The sequence below is a fragment of the Apus apus genome, chromosome 1, assembly GCF_020740795.1.
Source record: "Apus apus isolate bApuApu2 chromosome 1, bApuApu2.pri.cur, whole genome shotgun sequence".
Taxonomy (NCBI): Eukaryota; Metazoa; Chordata; class Aves; order Apodiformes; family Apodidae; genus Apus; species Apus apus.
This window is the reverse complement of record NC_067282.1, coordinates 154,614,035-154,632,127: the sequence shown is the minus strand read 5'-3', so window position 1 is coordinate 154,632,127 and position 18,093 is coordinate 154,614,035. Positions and strand designations below refer to the sequence as shown.

The 18,093-nt window shown below is 37.9% G+C and overlaps 1 protein-coding gene and 1 long non-coding RNA gene across 6 annotated transcripts in view; both read left to right on the top strand.

The window, feature by feature from the left end:
• Window positions 1–18,093, top strand: part of LUC7L2 (LUC7 like 2, pre-mRNA splicing factor) — a 38,629-nt gene that overhangs the window by 666 nt on the left and 19,870 nt on the right. Inside the window, exons 1-3 of one of the 5 annotated variants that reach the window (XM_051637063.1) lie at window positions 6,360–6,376; window positions 8,732–8,802; window positions 10,492–10,586. In XM_051637063.1, the coding sequence (XP_051493023.1) occupies window positions 6,375–6,376; window positions 8,732–8,802; window positions 10,492–10,586 (168 nt within the window). In that variant the 5' untranslated portion in view covers window positions 6,360–6,374. Of the gene's footprint in view, window positions 1–216; window positions 235–6,359; window positions 6,377–8,731; window positions 8,803–9,895; window positions 10,067–10,491; window positions 10,587–18,093 lie in introns of those variants that run through there. The other 4 variants (XM_051637102.1, XM_051637091.1, XM_051637081.1 and 1 more) reach the window with 4 other exon arrangements.
• LOC127392938 (uncharacterized) lies at window positions 11,817–14,175 on the top strand. Its single transcript, XR_007891373.1, has 2 exons — window positions 11,817–11,865; window positions 13,195–14,175. It is a non-coding gene; the product is annotated as an uncharacterized LOC127392938 (long non-coding RNA).

Sequence of the window (18,093 nt, the reverse complement as noted above, 5' to 3'; positions counted from 1 at the left end):
TCCTCGGCGGTGCCCGGGCCTTGCAGGGGAACCGCGCTGCTGCGGGCGCGCCCGCGGGGCCTTCCCGCGCGGCTGAGCGCTGAGAGAGACAGCGGTGCGCTAGGTGCGTGGGGGGGGAAACAAATGAAACGCTCCGACCAAACCGGCAGTCGGTTTAGTAGAGGAGGAGTTTTTCTTGTGTGTGTGTTACAGTTTTGTCTGAAGTCTGACCCAAACCATCATTTCAGTCAGCAGGTGGGTATTGCTGTTGCTCGCTGAAAACGCGAATGTACTTAACCCAAGTGCACGCACTCGTTTGAAAACAAACAAGCCCCAAGCGGCTAACTAAAAGCTCAACATCCAGAGGCAGTAATCCCGAGAGGGTGGTACTAGATGTACAGTCAGGTTTCAGATCGCTCTACGGTCACACAGTGAATTGAAGAATTATTACCGTAAAGCTTTTCAGAATTTTCGTTAGGGTGCACGCTGACCAGTGTGAAGGTTTGAACTGGCAGGCGCCCTTAAATTTCGATAGTTTGGGGGCTGCTAAAAAGAGCAGTTCCTGTTCTGCAGTGTAGTATTTTATTTATAAACACAAGAATACAGCACCCGAGGGTAGACTGCAATTAGAGATTATTTGAATGTTCTGCATGTTGTACTCCCTCTTGTGGGTGTGTTACATGTTTGTTGAAGCTTTGTACTGAATGAATGGTTACTTGTTTTCCTAGTAGGATGTATGACCTGGGATGTGCCTTGTATGTGATGGTCATCTGTTGGTACTGGGATAATGTGATCTGACAGCTTTTTTGTAGCATAATCTGGAATTTTAAATAAATGTCATAAATTTTCACTTACCCAGTATATTATGAATGCTGTCTTTTAAGTGCTTATAGTTATTTTTAAAAAGGGCACCATTATCTCATTGGAAAATTATTGTTCTGCAGAGTAGTCACCATGCAGGATCTGATTTGAGGCGTTTTCGTCTTGGCCTAAAAGACTTTTTAGTACTTCCTTCAGTGGCTGTGTGTGTCTCAGTGCCTGCCAAAGTCATTCTGTGCTCATGAAATTCAGGTCGTTCCAATGTTGGTACCTAGATCGTTGTCTCGGGGCTACCGAAGACTACATAGACAGTTTAAAGAGGGGGAGCTGTTTCAATTATGAGTGTACTTTCTATTGAGTGGTGAGAGAAGAGTATGATTTATCTGTGACATTCATTTAAAAATGCAAAGTGACTTAAGGTTAAACCAGGAAAAGTATTTTCAGACTAGATTTCCTTTAGCTTTGGGAGGAAGCAGTTATTTTATTGATACTTGCATTCCCCCCTCCTACCCACACAGTAATTCCCAAACTGCCTGTGCTGAACTGTTTAGAAACTTAACTGGCTAGAGAAGAAGCATTTAAATTAAATTGACAGGATGGGGAAGGATAAGGAGAAAAGACTGCTTGCAAAACTGGCTTCCATTATTGGATTAAGTGGGGAACTGAGAATCTCAGTGTAACACCATTTTGTTTGTTTGTTTTTAAGTAAAAAGCACAGCAGAGCATTATTTGAAGTGAGCTGTGATCAGGGTTTGAAAAACATCCTTCTCTGCAGAGCTGGTATTTACTAAATTCAAGGCCAGACTCAAGGTCATTGAAATATTGTTAGCCTTTGAGAGTAGTGGGGTTGGGGGTAATTTGTTTTTTTTATGTTCATATCACCTTTGACAAATATTCAATTTCTAGTAATATACAAATTGCAGCTTTTCATTTGAATGTGGCAGGTTTTTTCTTGGTAGATCATAGCTCTTGTGTCACCACTTGTCCTCATTGCCTTTGATTCTGCTTGATGTGGTAACACTATAATAGAGTTTAAAATGCTTTTCAAAAATCTTTCTTGGGTGATGTTTGTGGTTTTATGTTCAAAGTTACTGAAGTGCTTTTTAGTGTTCTAATTAACAGTATTTTATACTTTACACAGTTCAAGGTTTTTTTGTTTGGATGGTTTGGGTTTTTGGTTTTTGAGGGTGTTTTTTTGTTTGTTTTTTTGAGGAGCCTAGAATGTGCAAGTTTAAAATTCCTCTGTATATTAGAAAAGACAGATCAAACATTTGATCTTTCAGTAGGAATAGAACAAACTTGGCAGTAAATTCAAAGCCCATGGTGGTGCCTAAATACGTAGTCTGTACTACTTTTTTTGAGCTTACACTATCATTTGTAAGAACAGGAACGTGCTCTGAACTTGGTTTTGAAAATTCCCCAATGAGATGCTTAAACATAGCTTTAGGAGATGAGCTGTAGGCTCTGATTCGTGGAAGTTTGTGCAACACTCATTATACCTGATGTCCCTGAGGCCAGAACCAAGTGGCTCAAAGGGAGGTAGTTATGAAAAGATGAGCTGTTGAGCCCTGAGAACACCTAGAAAGCACACTTCTGTATTGATTGAATTAAATTCATTGGGAAAATTATGCACTAAGCCGTAATACTGCTGTAGGAGTAGGAAAAATAAGCTGCATTGGTAAGAACACTTCCTATTTCAAAGAGTTGCCCAGGGTATGATCATCTGGAACTGGATATGGGGCTCCAGGCCTGCCCCTTACTGTACCCTTTCCCACAGGGACCCAGTGCTTGAGAGCAGGAGAACTGAGAGCTCTGAGACTCGCTTTGGCAACCTGCTTCCTCCCTAGTCCAAGTCTTGGCGGTGCGCTGGCTGCACTTGTAGTCACACGGCATGGCTCCACATGTGGTGAAATGCCGCCTGGTGCCTGCCAGGGGGTGATGTTCAGGCAGCCTCTTGCCAGCTGCCTGGCCCCTGCCCTGCTGCCTCCTTGCTTGCCTGTGTTCATGTGACAGACACCTGACAGGAGTTGTGAAGCAGGAGGGACTTGGCAGATGCTCTTCAGGAGTTTCTAGTGAGTTCTTATAATTTGTCTGGGATATCTAAAAAGCAGTTGTATTGTTAATGGTAGTACAATGAAATCATTCTGTAAATGGCAAGTAAGGTTCAGTTACACACCTGGAAAAGCACATTATGTTAAAATAAGTGGTTTCTTTAAGTACCTTAAATATACTTAACTTAAACTTCTCTTGTGTGTTTTTCTCACAAGAAGTGGAAAACTGGATTGACCACGCAAAAAAAAAAAAAGTAATTTAAAAAGTGTCTTAGATTTTGGTGTTAGTAAAAAGCTGAACTAATTTAATATAGTCATGACTGCAAGTTCAAAAAAATCTTCTCTAAAGTATGTAATTCCGAGTACTGATAACCTGACATACTTAAATAGATAGGCTTAAATACAAACCACTGAACACATAGCATGGGTTTTCCACATATTAAGAAATAAGGAGTGCTGAAGCCCCAGTGCTAATATTCCATATTTACTTATGGATTTTTTCTCCATATTGTTTTTTTACTACTAGTGCTTAAACTAAAAGACTTTTTATTATGTATGTTGGTAGTTAAAAGGTTAGTTCAATTTTTTTGCAATGACCAGAGCTGGGGGGACTTGTCACACAGAAGTGTTACGAGTAAGCTGATTAAAAAGTGTGATTTTATGTTTTTTTTTAAATCCTATTTTTCAACTATAAAATTGTTTAAACATTTTTAATAGCATGCTTAGGTAAACCCCCTTTTTTCCATCCCTATTCTCTAGAAAACAAGAGTGATCCTTACAAATAGGAAAATCAAGTCACTTGCAAATTGAGCGAAATGCTAACAGTCGCTGTTAGTACCCCAGGTTTGGTTTGGGTTTTTTTGTGGGGTTTTTTTGTTGTTTTGTGTTTGGTTTTTTGTTGTTTTGTTTTGGTGGTTTTTTTGTTGGTTTGGTTTGGTTTTTGTTTTCCCAGAATATAGCTGAAATGAACAAAGATTGCCAAATTTTCTTTAAAAGGCCTGATTGTAAAGATCCTGTTTTATCTTAAATCAGTTTATCTTGCTCAACCAGTTCGTTTTCTGCCAGGTCAGTGAACCTGCTCTGTCGTTGCCGTGTGAGTGCTAGAGTCAGTGTGAGGAATCGATTAGAAGCAGAAGGTGGAGCAGGATAATTAGTTCTGCAGGCACAGAGCAATCCAAATGGCCCTGGAACAACACAATACCTTGAAACTGCCAAGACTTGACTGTTGCAAAGAAATGTGGTGGTGGCTTTGGTTTTAATGTTGTAATTATTTTTAAATAATTGTACGACATCAACTTTAGTTTATAGTTTAGAAATATGAAAAAACTAGCAAAGTTAATTAGATTCTTACGTGACCAGTACATTTGTGCATGCTTCTGAGACTTACATGTGGTAATGAAAATATTCTCCCAGGCATCCTAAGTAATACTGTGCTTTGTGACTAGAAGAAAAATCTTTGGAGCTTTTAAAAATACAGAACCCTTATGTGCAAAGTTCTAATCAGCACCTCTGTTACTTCACTTGCTAGGTTTTTGAGCTGAACTGCTGTCTTTGGAGTCTTTAACTGGATTCTTTAGCTGTTACTAGTAATGCACTTTTCTTGTTCTAGTTTATCTTCTGGCATTGAAATTTAAAATACCGTGGGTTTAGGGTATTCTCTTCATTTCTTAATTAGTTTTTGTTTTTTTACACTAGCCACTTCAGTTATCCTTCATAGTGGTTACTAATGCCAGACTTTTGTATACTTGTTGTTTGGGAGTTGAAGTGACACACCCCTGTGGTATCTTGCTTTTGGTGACATCCTTTATGTAGTAACAGAGGTGTAATGTAATCTAGAACTTGTAACCAGGTTTTTTTTTGTTTGTTTCCATATGGGATTTTTGGAGAGTTCTCTATATATTTTAAGGTTGATGGTGGGTTGAGTTTGCTATTTTCAGGGTACATAGATTTTGTTTTCCATGTTGCTTTGCACTTTTAGGTGGATGTTAGTATGTGTTCTTGAAGTTAGTTTCAATTTGTTGATGTCCATGACTGGAGGACTGTCAGCCATTTGGGTACCTTCAGGCTGAGAACCAGATGAGAGACCCAAGAGCCTCCTCTGAGACCTCTTCTTTCAAATATGGATTAGCAGCAAAGTAAAGGCAGAATAAAGTATCTTGTATACACAGATTTCTGCAGAACTACCCAAAATGTTGAACTGAAATCAGCTCAGAAATCTGAAATTAGCAGCAACACATAAACTTTTTGAAAATATTTTTTTGTCAATCAGGAGTGTTCAGAACACCTTAAGAGCAATGATCATGTTTAGTGAATTGTCTGTATCTGCTGGCTTCCTTATAAAGTTCTGGTATTTTATCCCTTAAAAATTAGGGGAAGAAGTGAAGGACCTGAGGGATTTTTCAGATCTGGGTTTAGAACGTCATGAAATGGCATTTGTGAAGAAGCAAATGGGCATATTCATATTGCATAGAAAATAGTTCCTGTATTTGTTCCACTTTAATGCGTTAGCTAAGAAATGGTTTAATTCTGTTTTGCACTCACAAATATTAATTCAGTCACAGCGTAAAGCAGAAGCAATCCTGCTTAGAAATGTATTATTCTAAAGGTGTTATGGTAAAATGCATACAGTGTTAGTGACAAGAATATACAGGTGTCATCTATCTGGACTTCTGCAAGGTCTTTGACACAATCCCCCACAACATCCTTCTCTCTTAAGTTGGGAGAGATACAGGTTCAATGGGTGGACTGTTAAGTGGATAAGGAATTGGCTGTATGGTGGTATCCAGAGGGTAGTGGTCAATTTTTCAATGTCCAGATGGAAAATGGTGATAAATGGTATCCCTCAGGGGTCTGCACTGGGACCAGTGTTGTTTATTATCTTTATTAATAATATTGACAGTGGCATTGAGAGCACCCTCAGCAAATTTGCCAATGGCACCAAGCTGGGTTGTACAGTCGATATGCCAGAGGGACAGGATGCCATCTGGAGACAAGCTGGAGAAGTGGGCCCAGATTAGCTTAATGAGGTTCAACAATGCCACGTGCAGGGTCCTGCACCTGGGTCGGGGCAACCAGAGATACCAATACAGGCTGGGGGAAGACATGTTAGAGAGCAGCCCTGTGGAAAAAGACCTGGGGGTACTAGTGGATGGAAAGCTGGACATGAGCCACCAATGTGCAGTTGCAGCCCAGAGGGTCAACCACATCCTGGGCTGCATCGAAAGAAGTGTAGTCACCTGATTGACAGGTGATTCTGCCCCTCTACTCTGCCTTGGTGAGACCTCACCTGGAGTGCTGCATCCAGCTCTGGAGCCCCCAACACTAGAAGGATATGGACCTGTTGGAGCATGTCCAGAGGAGGGCAACAAAAATGATCAGAGGGCTGGAGCACCTCTCTTATGAAAACAGACTGCGGAAGTTGGGATTGTTCAGCCTGAAGAAGAGAAGACTCCGAGGAGACCTTGTAGCCACCTTCCAATACCTGAAAGGAGCGTGTAAGAAGGCTGAGGACCTGTTCACAAGGACATGTAATGATAGGACTAGGGGTAATGGTTTTAAGCTAGAGAAGGGTAGATTTAGGTTAGACAAAATACGGAAAAAATATGAGGGTGGTGGGTCTCTGGAACAGGTTGCCTAGAGAGGTGGTGGAGGCCCCATCTCTGGAGACATTCAAGGTCAGGGTTGATCGGGCTCTGAGGAATCTGTTCTAGTTGGAGGTGTCCCTGCTTATTGTAGGGGGTGTTGGACTAGATGACCTTTATAGGTCCCTTCCAACCCGATATGTTCTGTGATTCTAACATCAGAATCAGCTGCCCATTCATTGTGTAGCAGGAACAGGACCTTCTGTGACTGCAGAAGCCTCAATTAAATAATGATGCTGAATACTTGTTACACAGGGCGTGCTTTGCTGATGAAATTTGATACACAGTTTTTAACCTGATATTCCATCCAGTTAGTAGCTAAAGCTTTCAGAGGCCCTTGCTGACATGTTTGGACTCATGCTTCAAAAATTTGAGTGGAAAGTTAACTCGTTTGTTAGTATATTATGATACATCAGAACAGTAAGATGCTGGATCAAATGAATTATTGTTCTAAGTATGTTATAATGCTAAGCATTGTTGATACATAAGTGTTCATTCTGCTGGTTTGTGCCTAAAATACAGTTAACAGGAATGGCATTGTGGAGGCTTGTTAATAAGTTAGACTTGGGAATTCAAAGTGAATTGTGTAGTCTAAATGCACATTATAATCTTAACCTCTGGATTTCAAAGTTCTCCATTATCTGGAAAGTGATCTCTTGGAGAAATGTGGTTTGGGCCAGGTACTTTAAGTAAAATTAAAAGTACTGCTTCTTGGGGAAAATGTTATTTCTTTTTTCTGTATCTCCATATAAATGCAATTCTTTTTTCTTTTTTCTTTTTTCTTTTTTTTTTTTCCAAATGGAAAAAATCTAATTAGAAACACAGGGATGGCTCATAGTAGTACATGTTGACTCCTGTAATGCTTTGGTAAATTACCTTGATTTCTTTAATGAACATGAGTCCTAAAGATCAAATAGTTGAATACTCTGCTGTTCTTCAGAGGCACGATTAAGTAAGTTGATATTCTGAACTAATTTAATTATTTACCTATTAAAATAGAACTTGTATTAAGTTCTGAAGTATCAATTATAATATCCCCTTTATAAACATTTAAGGATACTTCTAAAATTTAGATGACTGCAGCTACTTGGTACCTAGATTTTCTTCTTAAAGAATATATGAAGACTTTTAAAAAATACCCACAAGCATTGCTTAGTATTTGCTCAGTTCTTTGACCATACAAAGAATATATCAGCCTAAGTACAGTTTGACAAAGAGAAGTAGTGTCTTGGTTTTCTGACATACCACTGAAGTCCTTGGCTTAAGAACATACCTATTGATGTTTTAAATATTAGAAGGCATCTGCGAAAGTCTCTTGCTATAGGTTGAATGGCAGATGTATAGTGGATTTCCATTCCCCCAAGCAGCCTATGTAGACCCTAGGTCATCACCTACTCAAGATGATTCATTTGTAGGTCAGCAGCAGAATGCATTTTTTGTCTTTGCCAACAGGTCTGCACTATTTAGTGGTATTGGAGCTCACAGAAATCATGTGGAAATAAATGCATTTTTTTCAGAGGCTATCAGACTCTGGGATGAGCTGCCAGGGGGACACAAAATTCAGTGATTGTTAGAACAGCGTATGACGCCTTTTCTTTTTGATAAACCTTTCCTTCTGGAACAGCACAGATTTAAAATAAATGCAAATGTATGAAATTATTTTCATAAGAAGGAAAAGGTAAATGCCTGGATGTTCTGTGTGTGGGAGGCTTTCTGAAAGTCTCTGAGTAGTAGACCACAGGCACAGTGCAGACAGAATAAACATTCAAAATGTAAATGTGGAACTGTTCTTGAGGCTGTCATTGATCAGTTTCTGCTACTTCTGTGTTTCTTTTTCCTATGTTGTCTTATCTCAGTTTGGTAATTGTGATTACCATGCTAGCCACTTAAATGAAAAAAAGACTCTATTGACTGTATTGCAGCTGTAGCATCAGTTCCTAGTTGTAGAGGTATGGAAAAAACTACATCTAGATGTTGAAGTAATGTCTGTGAAAATACTACTTGCTGACTTTATCTGAGGAACCATGAGTCTTTCAGCAATTTTCTGGTCTTGACTCCTGATTGGTTAGTGCTACTAGGCCATCGGCTGTATTTTTAAAAATACTTTATTTTGTTCATGTGTCTTTATATAGAAGAATCTTTACAGTCAAAGTGTATTTCTAGATGCTGTGTTAAAATTGCTGGCAGAGTCTATTATTCTATACAAACTGAACAATCTGGCCCCTTGTTTTATTTATAAAGGTTCAATGTATCTTTGCCTGCCTACATCAATCTGCAAGGGAGTGTCAGAAAGGCCCCGCATTCGCCGAGCCGTGAGTTATCAATGACTTTTCAGATGTGTTAATGAATGTGGAACAAACGCAGTTTGTGTTTTAAAAAAAATATGGATCCACCTCCTAAAAAGCAAAAACAAGAAAAGGAAAACTCCAAACTCTTTTCTGCAGTAGCAGGCATGATTAGAAAGGGATTGTTCTAAATCTTTTAGTGTAAGTATAACTAAGCAGTAAGGTTGCCGTCTAGAAAACCTATTGTTGAACTGCTTCGAAGTTGTCTTTAGCCTGTGGGTTACAGATTTCAGCTGTTGTATCCCACAGGCAAATTAGACATGCAGTGTTTTTGGAAGCTTTTGTTTGCTTAATAATCTGAATTTTGACCCATCTGAGAATGTTATGTATTAGTATGCTGTGCATAAAACTGATATTTAAAAATCTGATTACAGAATGATAAGAAAGGCTTAACTAATAAGATATGGCGGGGTTATTCCCTTTTGTTCTGTTTACCTCAGTTACTGATCTGGCTTCCTGAATTGTGCGATAAATTCAAAATTCTCAGTGTTTCAGATCATGAAGCCATAAAAAAAAACAACTTTAATAACTGCAAAATGTATCTATGCTCTGTAAAATACTTGATGAAATTGAAGAGGCTGCTATCTGAGCTCATTGCATGTCTTGTTTTGCCCCTAGCAGCCCTCCTTGCTTCAGTAGTTCACCAGTAGGTTTTCAATGGTTAGCAACTTTTAACAACTTACGTTCAAAAAACTTAATAAATAGATACATCCTGAGAGAGATGAAGGTGTTATATCATGCCTGTGCCTTAAGAACAAGAGAGCCATAGCAGTGATCTCTCTTCCAAATCTCAAATAGTCACAATTATGTTTTGACATGAAGGAAAATACATTCCCACCCTCATCCCCAAAATAGAAGCTGGTTACTTTCTTCTGAAGACTTTAGGTCTTACTCTAAGATGGGGTTATTTAAACTTGCAATTGGACCTCAGTGCTCAGGCAGGTTGATGCTTCTGCTGATGCAGGAACTACAACCTGCCACAATGAAGACTTAATTAAGATGTTCCCAGTCTAACAAACAGCATGTAGGAAAAAAAATGGCTTATGACATGGAGATGTGCAAACATCTGTAAAATAATTTTGCATATAGGCTGTGTCCATATGTTTGACAGACTTCTTTTTCAGGTTTGTAAGCATTTAATGTCATTCTTCTGCCAAGTCTTTTTGCTTCTCCCATCAGAAGTGAGAAGGGTGCATTGCATCCAAGAGCAAAATCATAAAATGAGTATCAGGTGGGATTTGGTGAAGACTCAATGTGTATCATTTTGTGTTTATGATGCTGCTTTTATATGCTAATTCCTGCATATAAGTACATCACTATTTCATGCAAAATCTGAATAGAATGTTATATAGCTCATTTAACAAATGCTGTTGTAGCAAGTGTTTTTAAGCTAATGCAGTCTTTCTGGTTTCAAGCACTTTTCATGCTGCATATTTGAAGAAGTGTGAGATGATTTTAAAATAGCAATACAGAGCATTAAGACATCAATTTGTGTTTTGGGTGTTATTTGGCAAAGAAGCATACAGTGGTTTAAGTTTTAGTTTCCATTGGCCTTCACTATTGACAGGGCAGTGTTAACGCTTTGCATGTAACCTGCAGAACATGTCTGGCTTCCTGAGATTTCTAACCTGGAGTGTGTTGATTTCTATATTGCAGGTGACACGACCCGTCAGCGAATCAAATTCAGTGATGACAGAGTGTGCAAGAGCCACCTTCTCAACTGCTGCCCTCATGATGTACTCTCTGGAACTGTATGTAGCTAAATTCTGTGTTTTATTTAGATAAGAATGGATAAATTCAATTTTTATTTGTTCTTTGTAATATCTGTTTTAATTTAATGGCTTTCAGTAAATATCTATCTGGTGCTCTCTGGTAGTTCAGAGGAACCTTTATTAGCAACTAATTTGTCAGTTATGAAGCTTTTTATTTGAAGCTTCTATATGCTAATTATTACTTAGAAATTCATCATTGCTTGCTTTATCATTAAAAAAAATCTAAAATACATAGGGTTACCTACATGAATTGTGCTATAGCAAAGTGGTTTTAAGCTGGTACTGTTGCAGCTAGTAGAAAAAAAGGAAATGTCATTTATGTATAAACTGTGAAGTTACTTTCTTAAAACTTTATGTTGCAGTGAGGAATTATCCCACAATTTTTTTTTTTATTGGGGAGAGAGATGGTCTTTCTTCTGAAATATTTTAATGAAGAAAGTTGATAGTTAACTAATTCCATTTCTAGAAGCCAATATGTATTGAACATGGTAGTGACACTCAGCATACAACATCCAGTTGCTGTGCCATTTTCACAAGTTATAAGGCAATTTTTAAACCTCCACTTACATTCATAAATTCACTTTTTTGTTTGGATTTTTGTGTACTTTGTATTGGAGGTTCTTCTGCCTAAACATAGCAAACAGGAGGCTTTGATGCATGCTGATAGCTCTCTCTGTGCCTGTACTTTACCTTGTGGTACCTGCATAAGGTGGCTTTTTCTTTGTGAAAGGCAGGCAGACTGTGTTGCATTGATCATTTAACCTAATGTTCCACAGTGCCTGAGGAATTAACAGTAGAGAGATGTAGTATGATGGTATGCAAGGTCTCGTATGCCTACCATTCTTAATCTGCACTTTGCTACATTTCTTATTCATGCTGGCACGTTTTCTTACTCTGCCAGAGGGAAACACAAGTACTAGAAAATCTATCATAAGAATTATTTGAAGCATTATTGCTTTTCTGTGCCATGTCATTCCAAACAGCTAACTTGACTGGAGCTTCTAATGAAATACAGAATCAAAATTGAAAACTGAAATATGTAGACTTGGTAACTGATTTACCTATGACATGTCTGGCCTTTAACATGCCTTCCAAGTAGCTGTAATCTTAAATTAACCACAACATTTTTCGTCAATCATAGGACTTCAAATATGGATGCACACACTAATTATGTTTGTTTTACTAATTTTGGCACTTGAACTTGCAGATCAATAGTTTACAGTCCATCATTCCAGCTTCTTAAGAGTCCCTGCAAAAAGTACGTGCCACTGAGTTTGCTAAGAAGTACAAGAAGAGGCAAAATCATTAGTAAAACTGAACTAGAGAACTTAGCATTTGTCTTAGTAAAAAAGGCAATGAAATAGAAAACTTGTTGAGCTTTTTCATAAGTCTTGTGGATTCCTGGGGTTTTTTTCCTATTCTTAAAAGCACTCTTTCCTTTTTCTTTTGTATAGCAAAGTTCTGTCATACCACAAAAAATAAGATGACTTAAAGTTACTCTGGTGTGTTTGGAATATACTGAAGATAATGATCTTGCACATATTTCCTTACCTTCGATTCATCATTTATTATAAGTAATAACAAACAGATGATAATACTTTGTGTATCAATGCATGTGTAATTTTATTTTGAGCTGTTTTGTGCATTACTGTCCAAACAAAGCGGGGGGGTGGAGGGGGAAGGAAAATGTGTTCCTCCTCTTTGATCTGTTAACACTGTCCAACTGTTTTAATTGAGCTCATGGTAAGATATGGGACATGACAGTATGCTATAAAAACCTACAAAGCCATTGGTCACAACCCACAAGAAGCTACTGTTAAGATTAATTTGACAGGTTTCCATTGTGGTCTAATTTCTGTAAGCACAGATTTTTAGAATGGCTGTCTTTAGCAGGTAAGAAACGTTTATCTTAGATCTGTAGGAGTTGTTGGTGTCATGCAATAATACCTCTTATGGTGTAGACCAAACAGGTAGATTGGGCCTGTTTAACTAGTTTGTTTGTCTTCACTGAATGTGTATTATAGTGGGTTCTGCTGCTTCTTCTCTTTGACTAATAATCTGAACAACTTACTCAGTGAATATCTTTTTTTTTCTTCCTCATAGTGCAATTAGTCATCAGATCACAAAATGTGTTCCACAATATAATTCTAGGTCCATAAAAAACAGTGCCTGATTTAATTATTTTAGTGGGAGTAGTAGAAATGGACAGGCTTTATCTGACCCACATAATGTTCTGCTGTTTACTTAGTTGTGTATATGAAGAAATGCACCTTCTGTCTCAATAGCAGTTTTAGAAAGGGCAAGAAGCAAGTAGTGTGACTAAATAGTTTACTAATGATTTGAAAGTGATTGTGAAATATTCTTCAGAGTTTTGATAGGAAAACTTCATGCATCTTGGTGCTGAAGATCTGTAGGTAACAAAAATTCAGTGTCTTCTTAAAATTTTTGAAAATATTCTTTCAAATCCAGAATCTTACGCTTCTGAAAGAGTACATTTTTGGGGGATGTTTTATGAGGTTAAATCTCTTTGTTGACAAGATTATCAGTAAAATGCTGGATGTGAATTGTCAATTTTTTATTTCACAAGATAATCTGCAATTCTTGGAAACTGCGTATTGCTGTTCCCCTCCCTGCAAAATGAAGACTTCTCTGCTATGCCAATCCACCCACTCTTTCAAGAGCACTCAAGGAAGACATTCACAGATAATGCAAGACAAACAAAATGACTCATATGAGTAGGCTTTGTTAATTTAGTGTGTTCTTCTCCTCCATGGCCAAATGCCAAAAACTCTGCCAAGGAATTAATTCCCCTTGACAGTAAAATCCTGTTCCTCAGACTGCAGTATGTATTGGTCAATGTAGTGCATGTATACTTTTCTTAGAAGATTGAAGACTTTCTCTTTGTTATCCATGTTTCTGCATATATTATCTCTTGTTAAATGAAGTCTGCTTGTTTTTAAGAATGCTGTGTGAAGTCTTTTGTTATTTCTAGACTTCTTTGGAATGCTTGCAGTAGGTATATTCCTCAAAGTTTATCAGGTTTATAATTTGGTTAACATCAGAAACATTTCAGGATAAAAGCATCCATACACATTAGTAAAGTTTTGTGTTTTACTAGGAAACTTACATTGTCTAGGTTGGCAGCAATGCACAGCCTCCTGCTTTTTTGAGCTTTTGCACTTCTCTGTGTCTTGCTTCCTCATAGTAGTTTGCGTTTAAAGGAACTTAAGGTCTTTAAAGGAACCCTAAATATTTTCCTTAGTGTGAAGCTATAATAATTAACTGTATTTTGACATTTAATCTTTTTTTGTGCTACTAATTTTCTGATTTTGTAGGCCTGAAGGTTCTAAGTGACGCAGTCAGAGGTGTCTTAGTGCCTGCAGGAGATTATTTTGTGTAATTCTGGGGAGAGACAAGGAGAGTGTGTATTTGAATTCTCCTTCTAAGAGCAATGTAAATAATAGTCTACCTGGAACACATAGGTAGAATAGCGAGTCCCAACAGCAAAAATGTAAACAAAGATAAAATTATAGCATACTCTTTCAATTTATTAAATTATAATTACAAATATTCTGTGCTCTGTGATTATCTTTTTATTTGAAATATGTTTTGAAGCTTGATGGAGGCAAAGAAAAAAACAGTTGGGAAGATCACAGTAATTACTTTGTATTCAAGGTTATAGCACAGTGTTCAGAACTTGCTTTTGACTGCCTCTCACAATAGCTCTAATTTTTAACTGGCATTTTTTCATGTTTGGTCCTCTGCTTTTTCGTAATGATCACTTGGTGCTGGTTCACATGCACAGGTCAGTGGTCTAAGTTTTCTTACTCATTTCAAGTTGATAATTTTATAATGAGATATTAGTAGAACAATCTAAGCCCTGTCTACTGGGACACACTGAATAACCTACCATTTAAAGTTAGTATTTTTTTTTTCTTAATCTTAAAGGGTTAACACACTAGCTTTTTTGACCTTATAGTTGCTGATGATCAGGCTTGTGTTTTGTGTTTGTTTGGTGTTTTTTTTCCAAAACCACATTTTTTAAGTTATTTTTCATCAGCATCACAAAAGTGTTCATGTTTATTTTTCTGTTATGAGATTAAAACTGAAGCTGCAGATGTAGGAGTCAGATGATTCCCCTGTAATAGTACAAAGCTATTAAGTAGCATTCTCTGGATGTAGAATCTGTGCTGGCTTAGGAAGGTTTTGCAAAGTGTATAATAAGAATGTGTGTGCTCTATCCTTGTGTGTTTCAGAATGAATAGCTGACTACTAATGAAAATGAGAGGTGGGAAGATTTAAAGCAAATGCCTTTACAAAGTTTAAAAGTAGTAATGACCTGAATGTTTCTAGTAACCTGCTAGATGTCTTTGAAGAGCTCAAGCAGTTCAACACTTCTGCAGCAATCTGGCTGTCTTGGTAGCATGACTGTGCTTCCCTGTAGAAAACATGTCAGAAATACTGTATGTAGTCTTGCAAACCATGGTTGAGAAACTCCTTTCTAGTCAGTGGATTAACTTTGCCTATATTTGTATTTATGGGTATTTGTTAAGGAATGTTACTTCTTCTTTTAGTTATACAGACCTCAAAGTAAACTGTTAGCTCTGTCCTGCAGTTAAGCACATCTTCAGGCGCTCATGAATTTATTGCTCTAAGCTCTTCAGGACTCTTGCTGACTAAAACCATATTGATTGAGGACTTGGTTTAGCAGTATTCTCTAATACGTGATTAACTTTAAGCTTATTAGAGATGGAATTCAGCTCCAGATTAAGACATCTAAATTTAGGCTTCAGCTGAAGAGCTAGGTGTTGAGGCTCAAACAGAAGTCAGAAGGGATCTAGGCAGCCTTTAGAAAGATTCAGCACACGTGCCACTGGATATCCCTCTCAGGGTGGGCTGAATCCATTTAAGCTCACTGACTGCACTGTCTAGATCTCCTTTTACTAGGAAGAGAAGTTTGGATAGTTCACACATCTGCAAATAGGTGTTAGTTAGGTATTTTAATCTGGAGTTGATTTCTTTGCCAGCACTCCTGTTGGCTCAGTGGAACTGTTACCATTCTTGAAACCAGGTGTGCTGGTGCAGTTATTTAATGTAGTCTTAAAAAAGCAGACATTCTGCTTGAAGGTACCAGCTTTTCAGTTCAGGACTCATTTGATCATGTGAACTGCTTTGGGTTTGCAAATCAAATTAAATTACGGTTGTATAAATCAATTTGTACCCTTCAGCCCAGTGGCGATGAATTGTAAAATGCTGTGTTGTTCCAGCAAGTGATCATGTCAGTCTCTTGAAGTGTAGTCTTAATTTCTTTGACCAGTGCCAGGAAAGTAAACTGATTGTACCATATTCAGTTTTAGTTGGTTTAATTTATCTAGGTGAAGTTTTGTTTGGTTGGGTTTTTTTCCCCCTCTCTTTATGGTTGTCTAACTTCAATATTAATATATTATCTAGTCAGGCTGTAAGACCACATACTGTGTAAACTGAAATATGTAAAAATAAGAAAGACTGCCGCTAGCTTTGTCTTCCAGCAAAGATCTATTTGAAGGGCTTGAAGTCTTCAGAAGTGAGAACATGATTATAGGGAGAAACATCTTTAATGAAGTATTATGCTTCTGAAGATACCTGGAATTTTCAGTGGTTGCTAAGGACTTTACTGCCTGTTTATAGCTCAGCACTTCTTTCATGCTAGTGAAGGCCTGCAAAAGTTAACCCCATTAGTGGAGTCCAAGGACTTAAAACACACATCATTATATCATCCTAAAGCCTTCCTTTCTCAACGTGTGTTGCTTACAAGAAAGAGCAGACTTGATCACAATTCTAGAAATCTGTCAGAAACAAAACTGTTAGTGCAAATGAAAAGTGAGTTCCATAATAAGGAATATCTCAACAAAGATTCAATCTGCAGCTTCTTATCAGTAGCATGGGTGTCCTTATACAGATCCCTGTAGTTGCCTTGACAGTTTGATAGAGTCCCCCAATATACGTTTCCAGTCATGTCCGATCTTTCGAAGCAAACAAAAAACCCTTCTCTTGCTGAATGTGAACTGCTTGTGTATGTGTATCTTTATTGCTAGAAAGAATTTTCTACATAAACACTGCCCAGAGTATCTTCTTCCAAACCTATTAAGGGTGCATGCAGTTTTTAGAAGCATTGATAGTGTGTGCTACTATGTCACACTTGGCTCATTATCAGCCCTCTGTGTTTTAAGTAGCTTTGTTTTTTCTGTGCTCTTGTTTTACTCCATATAGAGTACATTCAATAATCTAAATCTCTGATGTCAAAGGAATATGTAGTAGTTGTAAAAGTGCCAAAATGGAAATTTTGCGGTAAGTAGCTCAAGATCTGAAAAAAAAGCCTTCTTAATTTCATGTTCCAGCAATAGCATCATATCAGAGGTTCACATCTCTGCTTCAGTTATTAATGTCAGCCACTCTGAATGCACATTTATTTTTCAGATAAACTCTTCAAATTCTTTATTGCATGAGTCCTTGGCCAACTCTTCCTTTTCTATTCATAGTTAAGAGAAACTTATTAGTTATTTTTGGTACCTCATTGATTGAAACAGAGATATGCATAATTGTTAATATATATATTCCATATATCTGTATTAATACCAAAGGCATTCTATCCATTTTGTGTATGGAATGACAAAAACTATTTCTAAATCATTACAATATGAGGTGGTTTGAAGTGAAAGACCAGCTGTCTAACCCTCAGTTCTGGGAAATCAAGTAACTTTAATTGCCTATCTAACACTGAGGAATAAAAGAAATATTATAGAAGATGGTTAGCAAGTTATTAGTAGAAGGCACTGGTTTCTTAAGCAGAGCTCAGCAATAGCAAAAGGATTCCTTATGTCCTGCACTGTGTGTGGTTGCCTATACTATTTTCAGCAATAGTTGTAACTTGTAAGAAAGATTCTCTGGATTGGGGGAAGAAGACAGACCTGGCTGAAGAGAGGTATCTAGTTACAGTTCAGGGAAAAAAAGGAAAGCTTTGGAAGAAGGGACAGGCCACTCAGGAGGACTTAAAAGATTTTGTGAGGCTGTGCAGGGAGAAAATTAGAAGGGCCAAAGCCTAGCTTGAAATTAATCTGGCCACAGCTGTCAAAGATAAGAAATGTTTCTACAAATGTATTAGCAACAAAATGAGGACTAGGGAGAGTCTCTATCCTTTATTGGATGCAGGGGAAACATAGTGATCAAGGATGAGGAAAAAGCTGAGGTACTTAATGCTTTCTTCACCTCTGTCTTTAGTAGTAGGCCCAGTTGTTTGCTGGATACCTAGTCGCCTGAGCTCAAAGACAGGGATGGGGAACAGATCGAAGCCCCAGTAATGCAAGGGGAAGGTGGTTACCAACCTGCTGCACCACATAGACACACACAAGTCACCGGGGCCGTATGGGTTACACCCAAGGGTATTGAAGGAGTTGGCAGAAGAGCTCACCAAGCCAACATTTCCATCCAGCAGTCCTGGATAACCCTT